The 21,948-nt window shown below is 46.5% G+C and overlaps 3 protein-coding genes across 3 annotated transcripts in view; 2 read left to right on the plus strand and 1 right to left on the minus strand.

The window, feature by feature from the left end:
* T265_02425 (hypothetical protein) overlaps positions 1-21,948 on the minus strand; it is a gene marked incomplete at both ends in the record, with an annotated part of 82,464 nt that overhangs the window by 43,182 nt on the left and 17,334 nt on the right. The window contains 2 exons of the mRNA XM_009166658.1: positions 148-370; positions 11,528-11,731. Of these exons, the coding sequence (XP_009164922.1) occupies positions 148-370; positions 11,528-11,731 (427 nt within the window). The remainder of the gene's footprint in view (positions 1-147; positions 371-11,527; positions 11,732-21,948) is intronic.
* T265_02423 (hypothetical protein) lies at positions 3,153-10,068 on the plus strand (the record flags this gene model as incomplete). The annotated part of the gene is made up of 6 exons (XM_009166656.1): positions 3,153-3,192; positions 3,275-3,426; positions 4,425-4,525; positions 6,666-6,883; positions 8,481-8,635; positions 9,892-10,068. The coding sequence occupies 6 exons, from the start codon at positions 3,153-3,155 to the stop codon at positions 10,066-10,068; spliced, it is 843 nt and encodes a 280-aa protein (XP_009164920.1).
* The window catches only part of T265_02424 (hypothetical protein), a gene marked incomplete at both ends in the record, with an annotated part of 28,161 nt that continues 24,780 nt past the window's right edge, over positions 18,568-21,948 (plus strand). Inside the window, one exon of the mRNA XM_009166657.1 lies at positions 18,568-18,856. Within this exon, the coding sequence (XP_009164921.1) occupies positions 18,568-18,856 (289 nt within the window). The remainder of the gene's footprint in view (positions 18,857-21,948) is intronic.

A 21,948-nucleotide genomic window follows, 5' to 3' on the forward strand; every position in this document is an offset into this window, starting at 1 on the left:
ATCTCGCCCCAGTCCCAGTAATCCAGGACTCGGCATTCAGTACATCAGCTATTACATAGATTCGATTGTAAAAACCGAAAAATGCAAGAGAGGATGGGTTTTATAAGGTATGACAATGAATACCGAGTAACAAGGTCACAAACCTACCGTGTGTGTATAGGTATCAAAGCTAGCCCCGGCCTCGACAAGAAGACGGGCGGACTGTTCGCGATTCCAGTGAGCCGCGGCATGCAACGGGGTCCATCCATCGTTATCCTGGCAGTTCACATTCACACCGGGAAGTTTGAGCAACACTTCTAATACATCGGTATAGTCTTTACATGCAGCGACATGAAGAGGTGATGCTCCTGTTCGAGGGTCGATAACGGGCCTAAACAGGGAAACGATGGAATCATAAAGAGCGGAGAATCTACAAGAATCAAACGTCTGTCCATGTTCACACACACTGGTAAAGCGTCACATCTAATCTCTTAGGTGATGAGTTTTAAATAAGAAATTAGTGGTTGAAACTACAAACTATCGGTAAACGAGCATAAGAATGGAGGGTGCAGACAGTTCAAAAGCAATGGGCACACAAAAACCTTGACGTAGTCCCCCCCCCCCCGAACCGGACATCATAAATGCACTGACTGACAGCAGCCAACCGAAAGCTAACGATAAACGAAGACATGCAGGTGCGCATGTGTGTCCGTCGATTGTGATAACAAAACATCTGCCACGTCGAATAGTTTGTGTCCGAGAATGGGACAGCAATCCATGGCTACACCCACATAATGAATCGACACAAACTGCGTAAGAATGCACAAATCACGTGGTGTTTTATAATCAGCTTTATGGTGCTCCCCGGTGCAGACCAACAGTAACGCGAACGAAAGTAGGGCTAGGATTCGATTAACAGTGGCACTGTCAAGTCGAACGGATAGAGTTCAGTTGTTTTGGGAGTCGTTGAAGACAACGCAAAAAAGATTTCCCAAGGAATGCAGCCTGATAAGAAATAACCGTTGTCTGAATGTTAATGGCATAGAATCGAGGGGCTGCGAGTGTCAACAATCGCCGGTCACGTGTCCAACCCCGAATGAATTACTGGCACATGACTGTTCAGTCAGACAAAGCCATGTCACCAGATGGCTGAGCATGCGGTCATGAGCATGTAAGCGTTCAGCTGTAGCACCCTTCCGGTGCCTAGCTGCCATGCCACCCGAAGGAAGCACGAGGGCTGGGATACTGCCAGGTTGCCCAAGCCTAGACACGGGAAGTTGAGTGGCGGAGGTCGGATTCGAACCGCGGACCTTCAGGTTAGTAATCCGCGCTCTAACCACTTCGACTACGTGGAGATAACCATGATTATGTGGAGTTTGGCTGGTCTTTGACAGAATACACCCTGCGACAAGCCACCTACAGCAGGAGTTGAATGAATAGTGATCGGGTGACAGATCCAAAAGGAAACCAAACACACAATTATCAAGGATACTACTTTGATCAACTGGCGTGAAATGCAGCAGAAATTGCAGTGGATTTGGAGGACAACGGGAGTTTTTCTAGGGTGCCGTTTCGTCAGGATAGGTTTTCTACTCCATTATGCTCTTAATATGTGCGGCAAATAGTTCGAAGGGTTGATTGATAGAAATGCTATTTTAAGAAGGCTATGCAATTGTATTCTATGGGATCCTAATTGGATGGGGGATCAAGACTGGAAATCTGCAAAACGAACATTTCTGCAAAACGGAACTGAATCCAGCTTTGGATGAGGCGTCACACGCTGCCACACCATGTTCAATATCCCCATCCTTTCCCGTCTACCCAAGGGTAACGAGAATCAATCAAGTATTCTAGCGATTGGATGCACGTATAGGAATCTAGCCATTGATGGCAGTTTTTTTTCATTTCGTAACACGAGACGGCTTCGAAAATGAGGGTGACTGTGCTCAGTCTAAGAAGGTAATAAATGCAGAACATCGGAGTGCGTGTAGCAGAAATACCGACCTGCGATAAAATGCAAAGGTGTAGTACACTGACTGCCTAGGCACATCCTTTGTCTCCGACTTCCGATCACCTAGGGTCAGCGACAGTGCTATACTGTCATTAATCCATCAGTAGCCCTCCCACACAGCAAGCAATGAGGATGCCAAAAATGTGTACACAATGTGCGGCCTGGATGAGATCACCTACGCAAGTTATAGTGTTTTCTGTAACTAATGAGGACGTATGAAGGAATTTTTAAACGAAATGTAAACTTTAACGCAGAGAAAAACCGTAGCAGGTAGAACAGTCGAACAGTTCCCAGGAGCCTATTGCTACGATGAACGAAGTAAGCGGGAAATAGCTAGTCATCCCAAAATACAAGTTTTTCGACTTTCTTTCAGCCAGGAAATCGTACAGTCTGATAGCCAGCGACGAGCCAGTTGTTCGAACCTCGCGCCATACAAAAAAATCGTTCAGCAGCATCACCCATGCCACCAGAAGGAAGCACGAGGGCTGGGATACAGCCAGGTTGCCCAAGCCTACACAGAGGGAGTCGAGAGGCAGAGATCGGGTTCGAACTACGGACTGTCCGATCAGTAAATTTCGCGCTCTAACCAGTGAGCCGCATCTTGCCCTCCACACAAGTACTATGAAGTATACTCATCAGCGCTCAGTAGTGATGTGAAACTTCGTTCCAAAGACCATTGTTTGTAAATGATATGCGTTTAATTAATTAGTAGTTAGTTATTTTTCAATCGATCACGCGAACGCTGTAATTGAGCTGCACTTTTTGCATGGGATTCGCTCTACTTGGTCTTTTTTATAAAACATCGGCTGATTATTGTGTCTTCTGTGCTTAGAACTTTGGGTTACGACGTGGGGCTTCGTTGTTTAACACCAAAAACGCTTCGTATTTCTCCTCCCAGCCTGTTCATTTCTAAACCAGTCGTTTGTAAAAACCAACTTCGTCCAGTAACGAGTTTGAAAATGAGAGAATCGGGCGTATTTCAGAAAACCGACCGAATGTTAATGTACATAGGGGCGCTACGCAGAAAGCGCATTTTTAGATTAAATAATCCTTTGCACAGTAAGTTGTGGTTGACCGGAGACGACAGTTACCTTCTGGCTGCGCTGAACAAAAGTTGTCTCAACCGGAACGACATTGAAGATGTCCAAGTGTTTTCGCTAATATGACATTAAGTATAGGGTTGATAACTGGGGGTGAGATGGGTGAGTGATTAGAGCGCGAATCTACTGACCGGAAGGTCCGTGGTTTCAACCCGACCTCTGCCTCTCGACTTCCCCTGTTTAGGCTTGGGCAACCTTGCAGTGTCTCAGCCCTCGTGCCTGCTTCGGGTTGCATGGCAGCTAGTCACTGAGAGGGTGTTACAGCTGAACGATGATATCTACTCTTCAACAGTTCACTACCGAGTTCACCACTTTTGTGCCCGTCAACTTCTCCCAGTTATCGGATTTCCAAAAAACCTACTTTGTACTCGAAGAACGAACCGGAAAAAGGAAGAGTTAAGTGCCCATTTGCAAAGTGAAATGGGAGGCTGATCTGAATTTCTCGTTTATAAAAATATCATAAAATCGCCAACTTATATTGCATTATCCGAATCAGTGAGAGGACACAAGGACCCATTGGTTGGCCATAGTCATGGATGATCCCCGTGTCTATGCGCGCACATACCTGACACGCATCAGCACCGCACGTAGCGGTGTTACCAGCATTCGCGATCACAGCAGAGGTGGATTAAGTTGAATATGCTTAAAAGGGGAGAGTAAGGGTGAGAGTGAGGCGTGGGGTGATGGGATTGTGTCGGGTTAAATTGTGAGCTGCCAAAATTTCCTTGCTAAGGCGGTGTTGGGCTAAGTGACCGCATGACACTGCTGGTTTAGACCGAGCAATTAAACTAATCCCTATTTTGATGTGTTTTTGTTAGTGTCCCCGTTCAATCCTCTGCATGTGGTTTCCGCGTGAATACGCAACCATGCTAGTGTGTAATATGAATCTTTCTAGGCACAACATCGTGCATAAGGTCAATGAAAACTCTTCGACAAGCCTCGACCGGTTTCGCTCCTTTTAGAGGCTATCAACTTGGCGTAGTCTCCGAATTTCTGCCATCCTCACTGCCTACTTGAGCACCAATTTGTGCGTATGCGGGATATGCACATAGTTGTTCGCCAAAAGCGTGATGTTAGCAGTGCAACTGTTGGGATACGTACCATATGGACAGCGACAACTTTGACAGAAGCGCCCCAAACTTACATTGGGCTGGACTGGTTTCTCAAGACAGTTTGAGAACTGGTAACGTAAACAAAACATTTGGAACACTAGGTAGTATTCTCGAAAAAGTTATCTTTGCAGAGCGGCGACAATTTCCGAAGCTTACTGGTAAAGAGAGAAGAGTGTGTCACGACGAAACTGTATCTGCATAGTTTTACCCGAACAATTACAGTTTCTGAGGGGGACATGGCTCAAGTGGTTAGAGAGCGAATTTACTGACCGGAAGGTCTGTGGTTCGAACCCGACCTCTGCATCTCGACTTCTCCTGTCGAGGTTTTGACGACCAGGCAGTATCCCACCCCCTTGTGCTTCCTTCGGGTGGCATGGCAGCTAGGCACCGGAAGGGTGTTACAGCTGAATGATTTTTTTAAAATTACAGTTCGTAAGAAAACGTGTTCCCCTTTACATAGAAACCATACCCAACAGGTTTTCAATTTCCGAAGGGCACTTATTCTCGGGGTAGGCTGACCGTAGTTGATTTCGCCTCAAGAACTTGATACTTGTGACGTTGGTCATAAGTGTTTCTCCGTTCTACCAACGTGCTAAGGTCAAATACAACAATCAAGTAGTTCTGCTAGGATGGCCCCATAATTAAGGGAAGTTGTGAATTAACGTGCCGGTTGGAAAACAGTACATCCGACACGAAACAGCATTCAGAACAGTAGGGCTACCTGAGGTTCGACTAAACAGTTGCTCTGCCTTCCACGTGACCCCAGAAACCACAAGAACCGGCGGCATTTTTCAAACTGTGGTCGGCTGATGCCTGATTATCGAATTGATGTATAAGTGAAGAGCGATGGACAACCACGGAGCGTGCGCGCATACATACAAAGAAGAATGACCTCGAAATGCCAAGTAAGCTAGGGCACATCGACAATGGGTTTCACGTGGTCCGGTTAAACAAGCTGGGCAGTTGACTTGTGCATGACCAGGCCACCACCACCACCATCATCATAACAGTCACAGAGCGTGCGCGCATACATACAAAGAAGAATGACCTCGAAATGCCAAGTAAGCTAGGGCACATCGACAATGGGTTTCACGTGGTCCGGTTAAACAAGCTGGGCAGTTGACTTGTGCATGACCAGGCCACCACCACCACCATCATCATCAACAGTCACAAGGCCGAACCATGAAACAAGTTCGGCACGGTATTGCCACAATCCAGTTTAGGCAAATCTTAAGCGGCAAAAGAAATTGCTGGGAAGTGATAATTACGCCGGGAAGTTCACTGGTCGGCAGCACACAATTCTTTCGGTAGGGCAGAAGGAATCGAGAGGATATCTTATATCAGAGGCGACGTCGTCCGGATACTACCTGACCGATGCGACACGAAACCGCGTAATGTCGGGTACCGGAGGTAAGATTCCTCGTGCACACACACACGCACACACACACACACACACACACACAATTTCAGCAACAGTTGGCCCACCGATCAACTGGTTCACACGCCAGAGCAATTGACAGCCAACAGCCGGAACTTATGACTGTGGTAAAGATGAGATGTGCCGCACAGCGGATCACCGACTGACGCTAGTTCTGAGGGGCTGGTGGTCCACGTGAACGTGGAAAACCGCCAATGACACGGTGCCTTTAATTTGAAAAGTTAGATAGAAAACAAGCCGTTTAAAAAACGCTCAATCAAACCAGAACAGATGCAACAAAATTTATACACCCAGCAAGACCCAGAGAGAAAAGAAAGAGAATGAATCATATCTCCACAAAAGTGTGGTCCGTTCATTTCATAGACAGGATTCTGCATTAAGAAATATTTTTTTTCCTCATGGAGATCCTAGTGTCCAGCTCACTGATCACATCGAAGTTTGGCTTCGGCAATTAGATTGCGAACAAATGTGGCGAGCACACGTGACTGAGCACACGATGGGCCACCAGGTGCCAAGATGAAAGCCAGTACTGACTTCTCGGATGCCTCTGAATAATTTGATTCCATTCGCGACGGATCTTGTGAAGTTTTCACGTCGAACGCACCAGAAGTAATCGTACAGCGGGATAAATAAATGTGAACCCGGACCGACGAGGTCGGTGAATAGAACATGCTTGTTTTGATTCGCTGCTACATATCCTACTGCCTCTGTAAAACCAGGACATGTTCACACACAGAGCTTCTGAGGAAGACTCTGTTAGCAAACGGCGTTTCGTAGCTTTGTAAAGATGTCTCAAAGACGCCAGATTGTCAACACTCAATGGGTGTTGCCGAACAAGACGAAATATGCCAATTTTCAGAGAAGCATTTTACCGGACTTGTAAAAAAAAGTGTTAAGTACCTAGAGCTAAATGTACAGGAAAACAACTCACAAAACTGGGACATGGACGCATGCACTTAAAATAGTAGAGAATGTAGACTTTACAGTTAGAAAGTAAAGTCTTGGGTCGGGACCATAGTTTTTAGAGACGAAGGTCCAGACCGTTCAGCTGTAGCACCCTTTCGGCGCCTGGCTACCATGCCACCCGAAGGAAGCATGAGGGCTGGGATACTGTCAGGTTGCCCAAGCCTAGACAGGGGAAGTCGAGAGGCAGAGGTCGGATTCGAACCATGGACCTTCCGGTCAGTAAATTCGCGCTCTAACCACTTGGACCGTCTCGCCACGAAGGTCCAGGGGAACCAAAGTACACCAGTGCTCGTTTAGGGAAGCTTGCGAAGAAATTTTTGTGGTTTAACGCGTAAAAGGTGGTAACGTTTGTGCAGCACCGTGTTGAGATCTGTGCAAGCTCTCGGTTTGTCGATTTATCAAGGTTTCAACGGGGGAATTGGGGCATATATTACTATGAGAACAGCATTCGAGTACGGTTTTTGATGACAATGAGATCAACGGTCTACAGACAACTGCGGTTCAAAAGTGGCAAGAATGGAAAAAATGACTACACAGAGTCACCGGGTCTTCAAAAAAATACATCTACGTCTCTGTCAGGACAAACTTGAGGACAAATTCACTCCGATATATAAAGAGATAGTGGGCCAGAGTAGAGGTTGTAAGTTATCCAAATATCGGTCAGTTGGATAAGTAAGCGCAATCCCGGCTCACTTGCCTGAATACAGATAGGAGGAAGTAATTTGAAATCAACAGCAGGTAGCGTAGTTACCTGCTGGAATAAGCCCTATAAAAGTTGATATCATTAGCTTAATGAAAAAACGTGATTGAGACGTCAACCAATGTAAAAAAAACACTGACAGAAACGCTCTTCGAGGTACGCCACATTCGGGTGCAATCGAGGTTAACCTTTGCCACCGACCCATATATAAGAGTGATTGAAGCATCAACACTACGAAAATCTGAGACCAACGGGAACCTATTTGCTTCTTCCGTCGAGTGTCCCCGAAAATTTGATGCGATAAGTAAGCAAAAGCGCTTGTGGTTCTGAATTTTTAGGATTGTAAGCAAATATCCGGGATTTCGTCCTGCAAGTGAAGCCATTCTATGCTGAAAGGCCGAGACGCATTGTACGGTTGATTTATCCACCAGCAGTGCGCACCTCGCGAAACACCATGGGGACTAGAACGCACGACCTCCCGTCTAGTAATTGACCGCTCGGCTACGAGCGGATACGGAACGGTTCTCGGTTTTGCCTCCATAGGGTGGAATCTCTAATTGCCTAATTTTTTCACACTACCAACAAACTTAGAAGTGCCCAGCGAGAATCGTACGACGACAGGCATTAACCCCTCTAACGAACTAAGCAAGACTGTGCACGAAATGGGACGGTGTTTTAGTGGAACCAAAAGATGACTTGGGTGTGGGCGTACTTCTGGAGGAAAACGATGTATTTAGCTGATCGACATCACCCAAGGATGTCTGCTGCGTTTTCTGATCCGGAGTTTCATTTTGTATAGAATTCTCGGCCAGAATAGTGAGTGTTCTGGAGGAAAACGATGTATTTAGCTGATAGACATCACCCAAGGATGTCTGCTGCGTTGCCCCCATGTTTGTGTGCGCATTCATTAAGGAGGCGGGGTTTCTCAAGCGATTTCGAAGTAAAACGATCCGGGTTGGTAAATACGGTCCCCAGAGGACAGTGCAAATCAAAACAGAGCACTGTGCAAGTTGAGAGCATATAGCAACGTGTGGATAATGGGTGTTATCATCAGGGCCTGTAAATCCAGTTATCTCAAGTGTCAGGCGAGGGCATTTCAACTTCTCGGAGCCTACATTTCGCCTAAAAGTAAGCCGTTTCTTGGTGCACATCAAGAGTCGTTATTGTTTTCGAGTATACCTTGGGCAGAAGTCTGATCATGCAACGGCGAGACGGCTCAAGCGGTTAGAGCGCGAATTTACTGACCGAAAGGTCCGTGGCTCGAACCCGACCTCTGCCTCTCGACTTCCCCTGTTTAGGCTTGGGCAACCTGACAGTATCCCAGCCCTCGTGCTTCATTCGGGGGGCATGGCAGCAAGGCACCGAAAGAGCGCTACAGCTGAACAATTATTATTATTATTATTTATTTTATACCTCAACAACAGTGACTTACGTCGATGAATGTAATCGAGTAGGTCGTCTACAAATAAGCGGTTGAGACGGACCTGAATTGGAGTTGCGAACCAAGTTGTCAGGCAAGGGATTAATCAGACTGAGTGAAATCATTCCAGACTACGGAGAACCACAAAGTTCCCACAAACTTTCTGAGGTCTGTTTATGGGGGGGGCGTCTACACATTGGCTACAATAACAGGCCTGTGGTGGCTGAGAAATTCCCGCTTGCATACAATGGTGAAGTGTGACGGAGAAGTGTGAGTTTGAAGTTGCTATTCGATTTCTATAAAACGTTCACATAAGTGGATACACTACCTCCGGTCTGCTTGGGTGTCAAGTCTCGGTCAGCTTGCATGTGCGAAGACTACCCAAAAGGAAGATCGCCCCGTGCACAACCAATACCCTTGAGTCCACGAAAAGTGATGCAGGTTAGCGGACGAATCTCGTATTGATTGAAAACATACACCGGAATGGATATTTCCCACATTTCCCTTCTGAAGTGTCACCTGCCATTCGGCATAAAGCGTGTATTTTGTCGCTTCTGTCATGTTGCTTCGGCTCAAACATTTTCCAAGCCAGGCATCAAAAGTATCAGGCCTTCAAGTGACAGTATGGGAACACTATGCGGACTCAAAAATGGAACCAATCAAGTGTTATTTGTATCAGAATTCGGGGTGTGAAGACTGATTAGTTGAAAATGACTGCAACAGATGAACGGTCAATTTTTCCATCTAAGCTACCTGGTCGTATGTACACCCGCCTTCTAAAACCTTCCATTCGCTTCGCATCGATCCAGCTTTGCCTTCGGTATATCCGAACGCGCGGACAAAAAACGAATTGACAAGGACTATGCCTGCGTGTTCGGACCAGTAATCCTGACACCATGGGTGCGTGTGCGTCTGAATGTGGTTTGTACAGAACGCACACCTGAATCAGGACGCTGTTCATAGCACGCTGTGTCATAGCACGCAAAAAAATGATACCATTGAGTGTTGTAACAACTTTCAACTGCACACGTTTGGCAACCAGGACCTGAGCGGAAAGTTAACCGTGGCGGCCTGTTGGTCGGAGATTGCTACACCTGTCCAGCAAGACCAGCAATCGTTAAAATCACAAACTGGTTGTAAAACCGAGCGGCAAGTAACCGATTAGGCCGAGCAGCATTTGTTGAATCGACACAATCGGTGCCTAGCTACCATACCACCAGAAGGAATCACGAGAGCTGAGATACTGCCAGGTTGCCCAAGCCTAGACAGGAGAAGTCAAGGTGCAGAGGTCGGGTCGGAACCACAGATCTTCCGGTCAGTAAATTTGCGGTCTAACCACTGAGCTATCTCGCTTCGGCCATAAAGTTACAAACCAAAACAACATAGAGAAAGATGCGTAGGAAACGGTACAATTTGGAGTGAGGGTTGATACGGATTGGTCGTAGGGTGCTTTCTGACAACTGAAACCTGGGTGATTGTTTACTACCTACATATGCGAAGACAACTCCTCTAGGGACCAAGATCCAATAGGGACTGCTGCTGGTCGGGCCTGTCGGGTTCCTGCTATGATCTAAATGCAACGAAATCAAGGTATCCAGCGGAAGGTATGTGGTTCGAACCCAACCTCTGCTTCTCCTATCTAGGGTTGGGCAACCTGGCAGTATCCCAACCCTTGTTACTATCCAACAAAAAGGTTCAAATGGGTCGTTAATCGTTAGCAAGCATATCAACTTTCTGATTGGAGGGATTATGTGACAGAATACCTGACAGAATACCATCATCCACCAAAATTCATCCGAGTGTGTGGTCTGAAAAGTGGCTGGGCTCCAGTACTGGATCTGATCGCTGTAGCGTGATACCTTTTCAAGGTTTTGTACTTTTAGGTTTTCCTTGGCAAGTACTCATTCGCTGAAACACGCAGTTATCGGGCCACTCACTATGATGGCCGCGGCACTCAATGATCTCGTCAACAAACCGAACACTTTCACGGAGAATCGGATACTCCTGATAAGGCACGTGGTTGTGTTTCGATATGGCCTTAATTGGTGAAGTATGGTTGAGTGACACAACTGATGAGTAAACGATACGGCGAACATGCTTCACCATGCGTTACAGACCACAAGTTTGAAATGTGCGCGATCTGGCGGGATAACTTCAGTGAATTAGACAAATGACGCAACTGGTTAAATGACGTAGAAATATCCAGGCCACTCTCATTTGCATAGCAACGAACACAAAACTCCGTGCACATTAGGGTGCAACCGTGCCCTTCCGAGTTGACGATCGTCGAAGACTGCCGGTGTTTACGACGCAATCTGACAATGTGTTGACCGGAAAGGTCCCCGAATGAATCTGTCAGCGAAAGCTGCACATAATACGTTTTTCTGAAACGATTCACTGCCCGTGCCTTCAGTTGTCCGGTATGACGAAGCTAAGCACTGGCTAACGACATCATACCAATTGACCATCATCACTTTTCGCCAGCAACCGCCATTCGGAGGAGGGCATAGTGGCAATGAAAATGGATGGATGTTCCCCTGATGAGAAACTTCTGTTTCGGTAGTGACTCAACCTCTGGATTTCCCAGGCGTCGCACGGTAAGAAAGTGTCATAATGACGGAAGAGCGAACGAGACGACCTGGCGTCATGAAACCAAATAACGGCCGNATGAGGGAAGAGCGAACGAGACGACCTGGCGTCATGAAACCAAATAACGGCCGGTGTGTGACTCAAGGGTGAATACAGTGAATGAACAGGAGTTTTCGGAAAGAAATGATCACCGAAAGTAATAAAGAACGTACTCATATCGCCCGTTAGCTTGCCATTGTTTGGCATCACGCAGAAGCATTGTCTGTTCGTTTTGACGAGCCGCAACTGGATCGATACCCTGTGATTCCATCGCCTCGTTGAGCAAACTGGTGACTGCGTCATTCTGAGACACGTCAACGGGCAATTCCATATCACAGCTGAGTAGGGCGAGATTAGCACCATTGTCCACTAGAAGCCTGGAGATTTGGGGGGAAATGTGAGGCCAAAGTGTCGGATAAATGTGGCCAGTCATAGTGTAACAAGACTAACAAAAATCCCTACATGTACAATTGGCCAAATCGAATGAGGTTCCCGCAAAGACAAATACGGAATCCCAGTGGTCATACTGCCAACAGAAGGAAAAAACTAACAGGTCCTGAAAGTGTCGGTAGCTCAGGTAGCGTAGACGGTCGCTGGCTTGTTCGCTGAGCTGGGCAATTTGATCGTAAACGTGGTTGTGTCTACAACCAGTAACCCACCGCTACGCATTACTACGCTCTCCAATAACGCGCTGATGATATCACCTTGATTGGTGATGAAACGTTTGCAATCAAACTGCCCAGCTCAGCGAACAAGCCAACGACCAGGTCCTGAAAGAATAACAATTGGGGCCACAGAAACCCCAAAAGTTCCTATGTGGGAGTGCAAGTTTCGGAACAGAAATTTTTTGCGTTTCTAGCCTACTTCTTGTTCATGCACAGGTGACTCAGCTGCGTAGTTTTCCATCCCCTAACCTGTGGTGACCTGCAAAACTTTTCATAGGGATCAACGAACTAATATAAATTGATAGCATTTATGTCATTATGCAATTCGTCCATAAAGGAGAGTTGAAGTCGTGTTGGAAGGTTTACACATCATGTGTGAAACAATCCCACGCGTCACCATCATTGGTAGCGCAGATATTTACCAGTTGATATCACGGATTTGGGTATGCTGTACCAGATTTGAGGTCGAGCGGTTGCCCGGATAGCCAACTTGTTTCACCGACCCGTGTTCGAACCCCAACCTTTGAGGCATCAGATTAGTTGCCAGGCTCCACAGTGAAAATTGAGGAGACTAATTGTTTCACGTTGGTAACAACCGTCCCTTCATATCTTGTCCAAAAAGTGGGTCCCCGTCTAGCCGATCAACATTATGAATCTTTGAAACCTTTCTACCGGCAAACACGTTTAAGTATAGGCCCCATAGTAAAAAACGATAATATTTCCCACTACATCGAACTCCGTAGCGCCGAAGCTGGGGGGATGATATTTAGAACAAGAAGAAACCAGTGATTATGTTCAGGGGCCAGGACCATCCGAAGGTGTCCTAACGTTTAAACAGAGAAACCCGAATCCTTTTTGGACAACGAAAACGTATGCTCGTTTTGACAAGTCAATAATCTGAATTGTTCGGCGGTAACACCCTTTCGGTACCGAGCTGCCATGCAGTCCAAAGAAAGCACAGGGCTGAGATATTGCCAGGCTCACAAGCCCAGGCGCAATAGCGATGCTGAGGTTGGGTTCGAACCACGGACCTCACGGTTGCGCCTTAGCCACTTAACTGTATCGAGCTCCAAAGCAACCCAGGAGTGATCGGGGACTAGACACGAAGTGTGGACGATTCTAGTAAGCAGCTCATGGCAAACCCAGTTGCGGAGATCATAACTACCGAAGTGCTCAATTTAATACATTCAGGTCTTCACTTTTTTCCATGAATCAATTTCGAAGCAGAAGCGGCTAACGGCATTAAACAAAAAGGGATAAGGCCTCACGCGAACAGAAAACAGATGAAGACCAAGGGAGTTGAAAAACAGCGGTCACTTGTGAATTATGGTGGCGTGGTGTGGTGGAGATAGCCGGTATTTGTGTCAAATGATGCACCAGGCTACTAGTTCACTGCTTTCTACCAAGAACCGGAAAATATCACCAAAAGGCCAAGTAGGCCTCAATGATCCATGATCCAGCTAAGAGCTAGTAAACAGACGATCACCCATACCGCTGTTTGGACGAACTGAACTACAAACCTGGATGGCGCAGTGAATAACATGGGCTTGCATGTGCACGACCCGGGTTCGACCCACGAATAGCTTCGAACTGGTTGTCGACGCCCACCCTAGTAAGTTATGCATTCGTTGTTTCACCAACAAAGACGTAAGGACCATTGCTCTTTCCGCACGCAGTGCAAACGGTTCGACACCGAAGGCTGCAGGATCTAGAGTTTCAAAGGGGCCGAACTCCCCAGGAATTCTAAGTCTCAAGCATAGACCCCCGTGGAGTCACAGTACACGTCAAATGTATTGTTGTTTAACTGCGTGCGATATGGTACACTTGCCAGCCCTCTAAGTGGAATGAACCCACCAGAGTAAAAAAAACCGCAGACAGCATCCGATGCATAGGGTGGAAATTTTACGCCAGCAGAATCGCTATTATAGGAATGATTGGCAAAGACCTACAGACGTCACCAAATCGACTGCCCACGCACACAATGGACTGTATTATCGGGCACGTATAGCCCCTACAATTTAAGTTGATCCACGAATCATCAAGCGTTATTCCAAAACTTTCATACTACCAAACGCACACTAGGCCAGATCGAGAATTGGCTAATGCGGCAAGAAATCCACGATTGTCGTCTGATCGATGGACCCGACAGAAGACGATAAACCATACACAACCAACGAGAAAACAACCCTGTTGCATTGTAATGCGCGCACAGAATACCGCAGGTCACGCCGACAGCGAAATCACGTGGACAAAGCAGAACGTAGTTACTTGCACACAAGATGGGTGGGTGTAAGCGAGTGCGTGCATACGTGCGCGCACACGCAATGCATACCAATAGATGAACGGTTGTTAATCGATATTCTAGTCAACGTAGGGTGGCAAAAGGTGGCAAAAACTAGCCATCTGACGGAGACGCAGGGATATTCACGCTCAGTCGATTGGGACAGTTTAGGTACGAGACTTTGAACCGAGTTTGAACGACCAAAATCGAAACCCCACAGAGGATTGAAGAAAATTCAACAAAATTACTCAAAACTCAGCGAAGAAATCAACCTTTAGAAGGATGGAGAGCCAATGGTCAGGGGGGCTTCAGTGAAATAAAAAACGGAAGAGCAACACATACGCAGGAGATATCAGGGACAGCCGGTAGGATGCAAGTGAAGTCTGCAAGGGAGAACACTTAAAATGAATATTGAAGTCCATTACCGAAGGCAGGAATTGGACACGCCCAAACGACTTGTTTTGAAGATCTACCCAGTGGCAACTGTTTGAAAAAGTCCACCAAAACTGAGTATGGTCATTCAAGCAGAACCTTCGTATTTTGTATTTTTTATGATATATTGGTGAATTTCATACTGCCTAAGCGTAATAATCCACTTACTGATTGGCTACGAGTCGCTGATTAGTAGACTGAGTGACTCGAAACACGCTCATTACTGATTGTTCCCAATAAGGACTCAATACCTATATCGGAATTCTCAGATCCACCTTGTATGACATTTTTGCGAACACAAGCTCATATCGGGGGAACGAGTTGGACTCACATTGAAACAGAATTGCTACTAACCGATGATAGAATACCAGGTGAGCTGTTATTGTTGTAATAAGTGAACTTTTGGTCAGTGGAACCCTTTCAGCAGGTAACTGCCACGTAACCCGAAATGAGCACCTGGGGTGAGGTCCTAGCGAGACGAAAGCGATCATGCAGTGCTGGATTTGAACCGCGAACCTGTGCGTTTGTAGCTCGGGCTTTAACTTCTGAGCTGTCCCGGGCGTTTCATCGACATAGGACATTTTTATTGTTAGGGGAATTGTGGTAGTTCGTTGTAAAGTCTAGTGATGGGTATCAGCGCGCTCGTTCTCTCACACGTTGTACTATGGGGAAATTCAAGGAATCTGGATTTTACCAATGCCTACTGGCAGTTCTCTGTTCGAACGACAAAACAACTTGCTCCTCTTAGTACAACAAGACGTCATAATGAAGTTCAATGAAGTAAAATTAGAATGTCGTCGGTATTTGTGTGATTGTTTGTCCCACCAATCAGCCTCGAGAGAATGCTACAAGGCAGAATCATTACATCTACGTGTGGGTGACATGCCGGCATGCCTCGTTAAATGAGGCAAGTGCGATGCAGTCGTCATGCTGCCAGCGGCTAAATGCCGTGCGACATAGGTCTTGCCGCCACATGTGTAAATCCTTGTGAGAGTCTAACAGATTTTTGCTATCGAAACATTTCAACTGGGTTCCTTCCGGAGACCGCAACAGAGAAACACCATGATTCCGAAAACAACAGTTGGTACGGTGTAACGAAATCTACAGTACGCACCTCAAAGTGGAAATCCTGCGGACTAAAACTACATGGATCCTCGAATTAGTGTGTCCTTCGAATGTGGTTCAGTGACCAATAGTAATGCGTGAGTATCAGGCCCCAGCAAACTTCTGTGGCAGGCAACCAAGACTCCGTAATGCAGACCCAGATGCCAACACCAAACACGACTGATAACCAGACTAGACTGACTGATATCGTCAGGATTATGTGCTCCTAGGACATTGATAGTGAATTTCAGGACGTCATTAATGCTAGTGACAGCAACAGACGGGCGCTAGCCTGCAGTACAACCTTAATAAAAAACGGAAGGACCTAGTGCAAATAGCATGGCTATAAAAAACAAATATTGAGACAAACATATCTGGAAATTATACCGGAGAAAGGTGGCATCAGTGAAACAGGTTTGCGGCATCTTTGTGGCCTCACCAAACATGGAACGAAAAACTTCGATGAGACAGTCTTTAGGAGGAGTGAGCACAAGGTTCTCACGAAACAAATGGTGTGGACCCCAGTCCGATTGAAGTGATCCCACTGCCCTCAATTCTGAGAAAGCCACATTCATCTCACACAGCAATGTCAATGCGCATTCATCACGAAACTTTTAAAACTCGTACTTCTGTCTGTATTGAACTTGAATAAAGAAGCACATGGAAAAAGAAAGGACAACTTCTGATATCCTATTGGAGGCTAATTCAGCAGGGCGCTCACTGTCAAAATCATGCGACAAGCAACATTATGAACGTGAGTCGGTGGTCTGCACCACGCCGCTCAGGTGTCGTCATCGTGATCCCATCCAGTGAAAGGCTTATGTTCTGTTCTCTCACCAAGGCGTTACGACAGAAATAACCGCATCTTTCGAGCCATCTAGTTGGGCATAGAAAAGTAAACTCACGAGTGTCCAGGTTAAACAGTAGAATTAAACAAATTCAGAGGACATCACCATTGGTGACTGAACATGTACCTTTGCGAAAACACTGTAACGTACTCCTTTACTCCAAAGAACACAGAGAAATGATGTCAGTCGATCAGACATTTAAGGACTACTAGCGAAAAATTATCTGGCCGATATTTTACAGATCAGTGGCAAACCGATAGGTACGGTTGCATGGAAAAGAAACTGCAACAATGGGCTGAGAAAATTTTCAGGATTAATGACATGCAAAACAGACAATTAATTGCACAATTGTGAACAAAAGTGAAATCCTCAGATTGCAGATCATGAATAATAGTATTCCATGGTACGACCGGAACACAATGAAAATCCTGAAGAAACTGTCTTATTTTCAGTCCTAATGAATAAAAGTTACCTTCCAAGATGTGGAAGCCAGCGCTATTTGAAAAACGAGGCACTTGAACAGCTTAGGTGAGAGGCAAACCCAAATAATTGAACGAGAAGATACATAACTTAACTGTGCCTCAGTGAATAGTCGCCTCTGAACTGTCCAGCCACTCGGGTCGATTGGGACTAACGTGACAAACGGTTTGTCTGCAGAGTTGTCTACACACAGAGTGTCAGACAAGGTTGTGCTCTATCGCCCTTCCCCTTAGTTTCCTAATCGATGAGCTGCCTGAGTTGACTTTAACTGACTCTTTCTCAGGGATCGAAACACATTCGGGTAGGTCATTCAGATAGCGAACACGTTGACGATATTGCGATTCTTAAATCAGGTGCTTTAGGAAGGTGAACTACTTTAAATAGCCTAAATAAGTATGTTGGTCGATTCGGCATCCGCTGGGCACTTGGAGGGCGTAGAGGGCTACTGCGAGAGCGGGATCGAAATCCAACTGTCAGATGACGAAATCATTTCCAGAATTGGGAAGGCCAGGACAGCTGTCGTCATCGTGATCCCATCCAGTGAAAGGCTTATGTTCTGTTCTCTCACCAAGGCGTTACGACAGAAATAACCGCATCTTTCGAGCCATCTAGTTGGGCATAGAAAAGTAAACTCACGAGTGTCCAGGTTAAACAGTAGAATTAAACAAATTCAGAGGACATCACCATTGGTGACTGAACATGTACCTTTACCAAAACACTGTAACGTACTCCTTTACTCCAAAGAACACAGAGAAATGATGTCAGTCGATCAGACATTTAAGGACTACTAGCGAAAAATTATCTGGCCGATATTTTACAGATCAGTGGCAAACCGATAGGTACGGTTGCATGGAAAAGAAACTGCAACAATGGGCTGAGAAAATTTTCAGGATTAATGACATGCAAAACAGACAATTAATTGCACAACTGTGAACAAAAGTGGGCGGAGCAGGAAGCCAAGGGACCGACACAGAGTTGCACTACCGTACATCAAAACACAACAGGTCGTCAACTTCGGACAACTGTAGCACCAACGTCACATCAACTGGCGGTCGAGGGTAGAGTGCACAGTGCGTCGATGTGACCTGTCCTAAATTATGGATTGGAGACGTCGCCGCTGCGAGCAGGTCTTCGGAGACTTTGTGTGTTTGACCACTGGTGCCTCCGAAGTACTGTGCGGTTCTGGTAGAAAAATTATATCACCAATGCTCAGGTACGTAAGGTGGTTTTCAGGAAAAGTAACGCGCCTTTGATAGACCAGCAGGATACACTTCATAGGCTACGCTATTTAGGCCATGCACTTCGCACGCCATATGCCCGCGTGCCTCGCATAGCCCAATCTGCCCAGCCATGCATCGGACAGGGAGAACCCAGGTGTTTAGTCCATTAATTGGTAACGAAGCATGAAAGACCTCACTAGTCAACTCCGTCGTGCTGATAACTGCTGTCTGCCCGGATGGGGACGAGACAAACCAATGGTTAATGAACCTGACAGACATGACTGCGTTACACAGCCAATGACGCTCCCGCATCAAAGCTATCACCATCACTGCGCACCTATGAACTCTTGCCATGGTATGGCAGTTAGGCACCCAAAAGGCGTTACAACTGAACGATTTTTTATACTGAAGAAACAGATTTGGTTATCGCCTCCAAAGCGCGGCTGTGATTCCCTTATCATCCTTATCAACGGTAAGTGAAGCTGCAGCAGCCTGAAATAATGCACTTTGGCGAACGGTCAGGCGACTTTGATTCACAGGGAAACCTATGGTCACCGGTGTTCGTTCAGATGGGTACAGAAAGATACCTTTCAGGCTGCTAACCTCCTGTGTAAATCGATCATCAATATTATCGCTGACAACAACACCAAAGAACATTGGTGCTCTAAAGCCGCACAAACAAGTCAATTTTCTTGAATAATAACAGGTTCAACTGTAACATCCTTCCGGTGCATAACTGCCATATTATCCGAGGGAGGCAAGGGGGCTGAGATAATACCAGGTTGTTCAAACGTAGACGGGAACAGTAGAGACGTCGGGATTGTTTTAAGATCAGTAAGTTGAAGCCTTAACCACAGAGCTATCTAAATATATGGATCAGCCTGACTAAAAGCTAGTTTGATCCAGACGCATGGTAACCCGAGATAACAGGATGTACGTAGAATGAACTGGAAATTCGTAAGAGGACTCAAAGCGGCAGTAGTGGACTGCGGTAAGGCTACAGAACAAAGAATTGCGCGCGTGGCATTGTACGGAAGTCCTCCGTACAGCTTCCTTTTCAATTTTATTTAAACGAGTGAGCCGGGCAAAGACATTTTTCAATCACTCAGCAAACAGATTACGCTACTTCCATATTCCGAAGCGTCTGCTACAATAATTGAAAATTGAGGGCCTAATGAATTGAAGATAAAGTGAAGGTATGCAGATGCCCTAAACTCCTCCACCTCCGGTAGTTTGAGAGTGGCCTTATCAGGAGAAAGCATGATTTCATATTCCTTTGAGAAGTCTCACTCAGTACATTGAGAATTTTGCAAGGAGGTTATTTGCTTCATAAATAATGAGTGGCGCAGTAGCTCACCGAACCGGAGAAAACTTGTAGCTACCGATGGGTTGGGATGAGCATTCATGTAGTGACCCCAATATTTCTCGATTCAGTTCTACGTTTTTTGTTGTCAATAAAGGGTTTGAATTAAGATAATCGTAAATCACTTTCCTAGACACAAACTGGATACGAGGCTTCCGATTCAACCGAATACTCGCATAAGGTGGTCCAAGTGTTCGTAGACTAAATTCACGAGCGCTGCCATCACCGTCACCAATCACACTGATGCTTCACTGCCGCACGAACACGAAGTTCATTTAATTGCCTTCGAAATCAAAAAAAGTAAATAAGGACATGGAAGGGAACTGGCGTTGGCCTACCGCAAGCAAACCGAGGACCTTACACCTCTGAACACACGGTCAGGCAATCTGGAAGACGAATGACTGCACGAGGGCCACTGTCATTAATAAACTAATTTTTCGCCCGAGTGCGGTGAGAGGTTACGTGGGCCCATCCTGGAAGGCGAACTGCCCCAACGAAATTCAGTCATCGTAATCCTCTCGTCATCAGAGTATGCAGTAGCGAAGGACATACATGAGAGCTAAACGATAATGAGTGAAGGATGAGTACATTGGCATAAGCCGCAGTGCTGGTTAGTGGTTGAAGTTTACGAGCAGAGCAGTGTACTCCCCCTTAGAAACAGGCGTGGGGGGCGGCAGGAAGTTTCCCTTTCTTTCTCTACCTCTCCATGTCAACCAGGCTACAAGGTCAGCATCACGCTAAGTTCCACTTGACACCTGATAAGGTTAAGGTTGAACAAGGTTCGCGATTGGTGGTGACCTTTCCCCTGGATTCAGGAAGTGCCACCGTTCAATCTGATATCCAGTGCTTGAATTAAGCTGGCGGTGGCGTACCGAATGTGAAACTCCCAGCACTGCACAAAGATGTGTGGGTTCCAGTGTAAGCTGATATCGGAAAGAGAAAGAAAGCGTTTAGCTGTAGTACCCTTCCGGTGCCTAGCTGCCACGTCGCCCGAAGGAAGCACGAGGGCTAGGATAATGTCAGGTTGCCTGGACAGGGGAAGTCGAGTGGTGGAGGTCGGATTCGAACCACGAACCTTCCGGTCAGTAAATTCGCGCTCTAACCACTTGGACCATCTCGCCCCATCAGTCGGTACGGAAGTCGGAGGAGTCCAGGAGACGGCTCCGATCGGAATCCACGAGTAGTCCACCTTATCGGTGGCTACGAAGAGCAAACAGAGAGGGAACTCCGGACGTGAGCATGGGCACAATCCACACAAGCCTTTCAAACAAAGCGACAGTAGATTATTCATCCATACAACTCGTAAGTGATGGCGATGCGATCGATTCGGGTCGGTGGCTGACAGACCATTTGAAGACATCATATTGCCAAGTAACTTGGGTTATTCCAAAAGTTAGTACCGCAAGAGAACAGTATATGGAGCGATCATTCAGCTCTGAGTACGACAGTTGTAACGGTGATTTGGATGAAGATTGGATAAAGGTGAAATAATCCATGCTCACAGCGTACTGCTTATTGTAATCTTCAAGCCACGTGGCCAATTGGTTGACGCTAATCAAGCGACTCTATTCCCGTGTCCGGAATGAGGAAAGGATATCGACAGAAAAGGGAGACTCGACAACGGTTCCCATGTTTAAGAAGGTGCAAGAACATCAGCAGGAAAAAATCAGGGATGCCAGTCTAGTGGCTACAGCTTCCAGGGTGTTCTCTTGCAGGTTGAGCCATCATCCGGAGACTCAAGTTGGCGAGAACCAAGCCGGGTTTCGCTCGGTGCCGGGGTGCATCGACATACGTTAGAACTGAGTTACTCCTTTCGACGACCAATAATGGTCACATCTCACGACCTCCAATCTACTTTTGACTCCATGGATCACCAGAAGCTGTGACAATGTCTAGTCGGCGAGATGAACCACCTCCTCGTGGTGCCGACCGGGTAGCCTGGACGTCTGTCTGGGTGAGCTAAGAGTTCAGCAACTCCAGAAAGGGCCAACCACTCCGTTTGGTTTCAATATGCTGGTTACTTTCGACAATGTATACTACGAATCATCTGGCGCCTCCGCACCAGTTCCAACCAGTACACAGGAGAGACTCGTTGGGTTCACGTGTGAGGAATGTGGCAAGTGCTGCAAATCGAAAGCTGGCTTTGTAGCCCATCATCGAGTTCACGACAATGAAAGTGTTGGTACGAACACAGTCGCCCA

The sequence above is a fragment of the Opisthorchis viverrini genome (assembly GCF_000715545.1).
Source record: "Opisthorchis viverrini unplaced genomic scaffold opera_v5_29, whole genome shotgun sequence".
Classification (NCBI taxonomy): Eukaryota; Metazoa; Platyhelminthes; class Trematoda; order Opisthorchiida; family Opisthorchiidae; genus Opisthorchis; species Opisthorchis viverrini.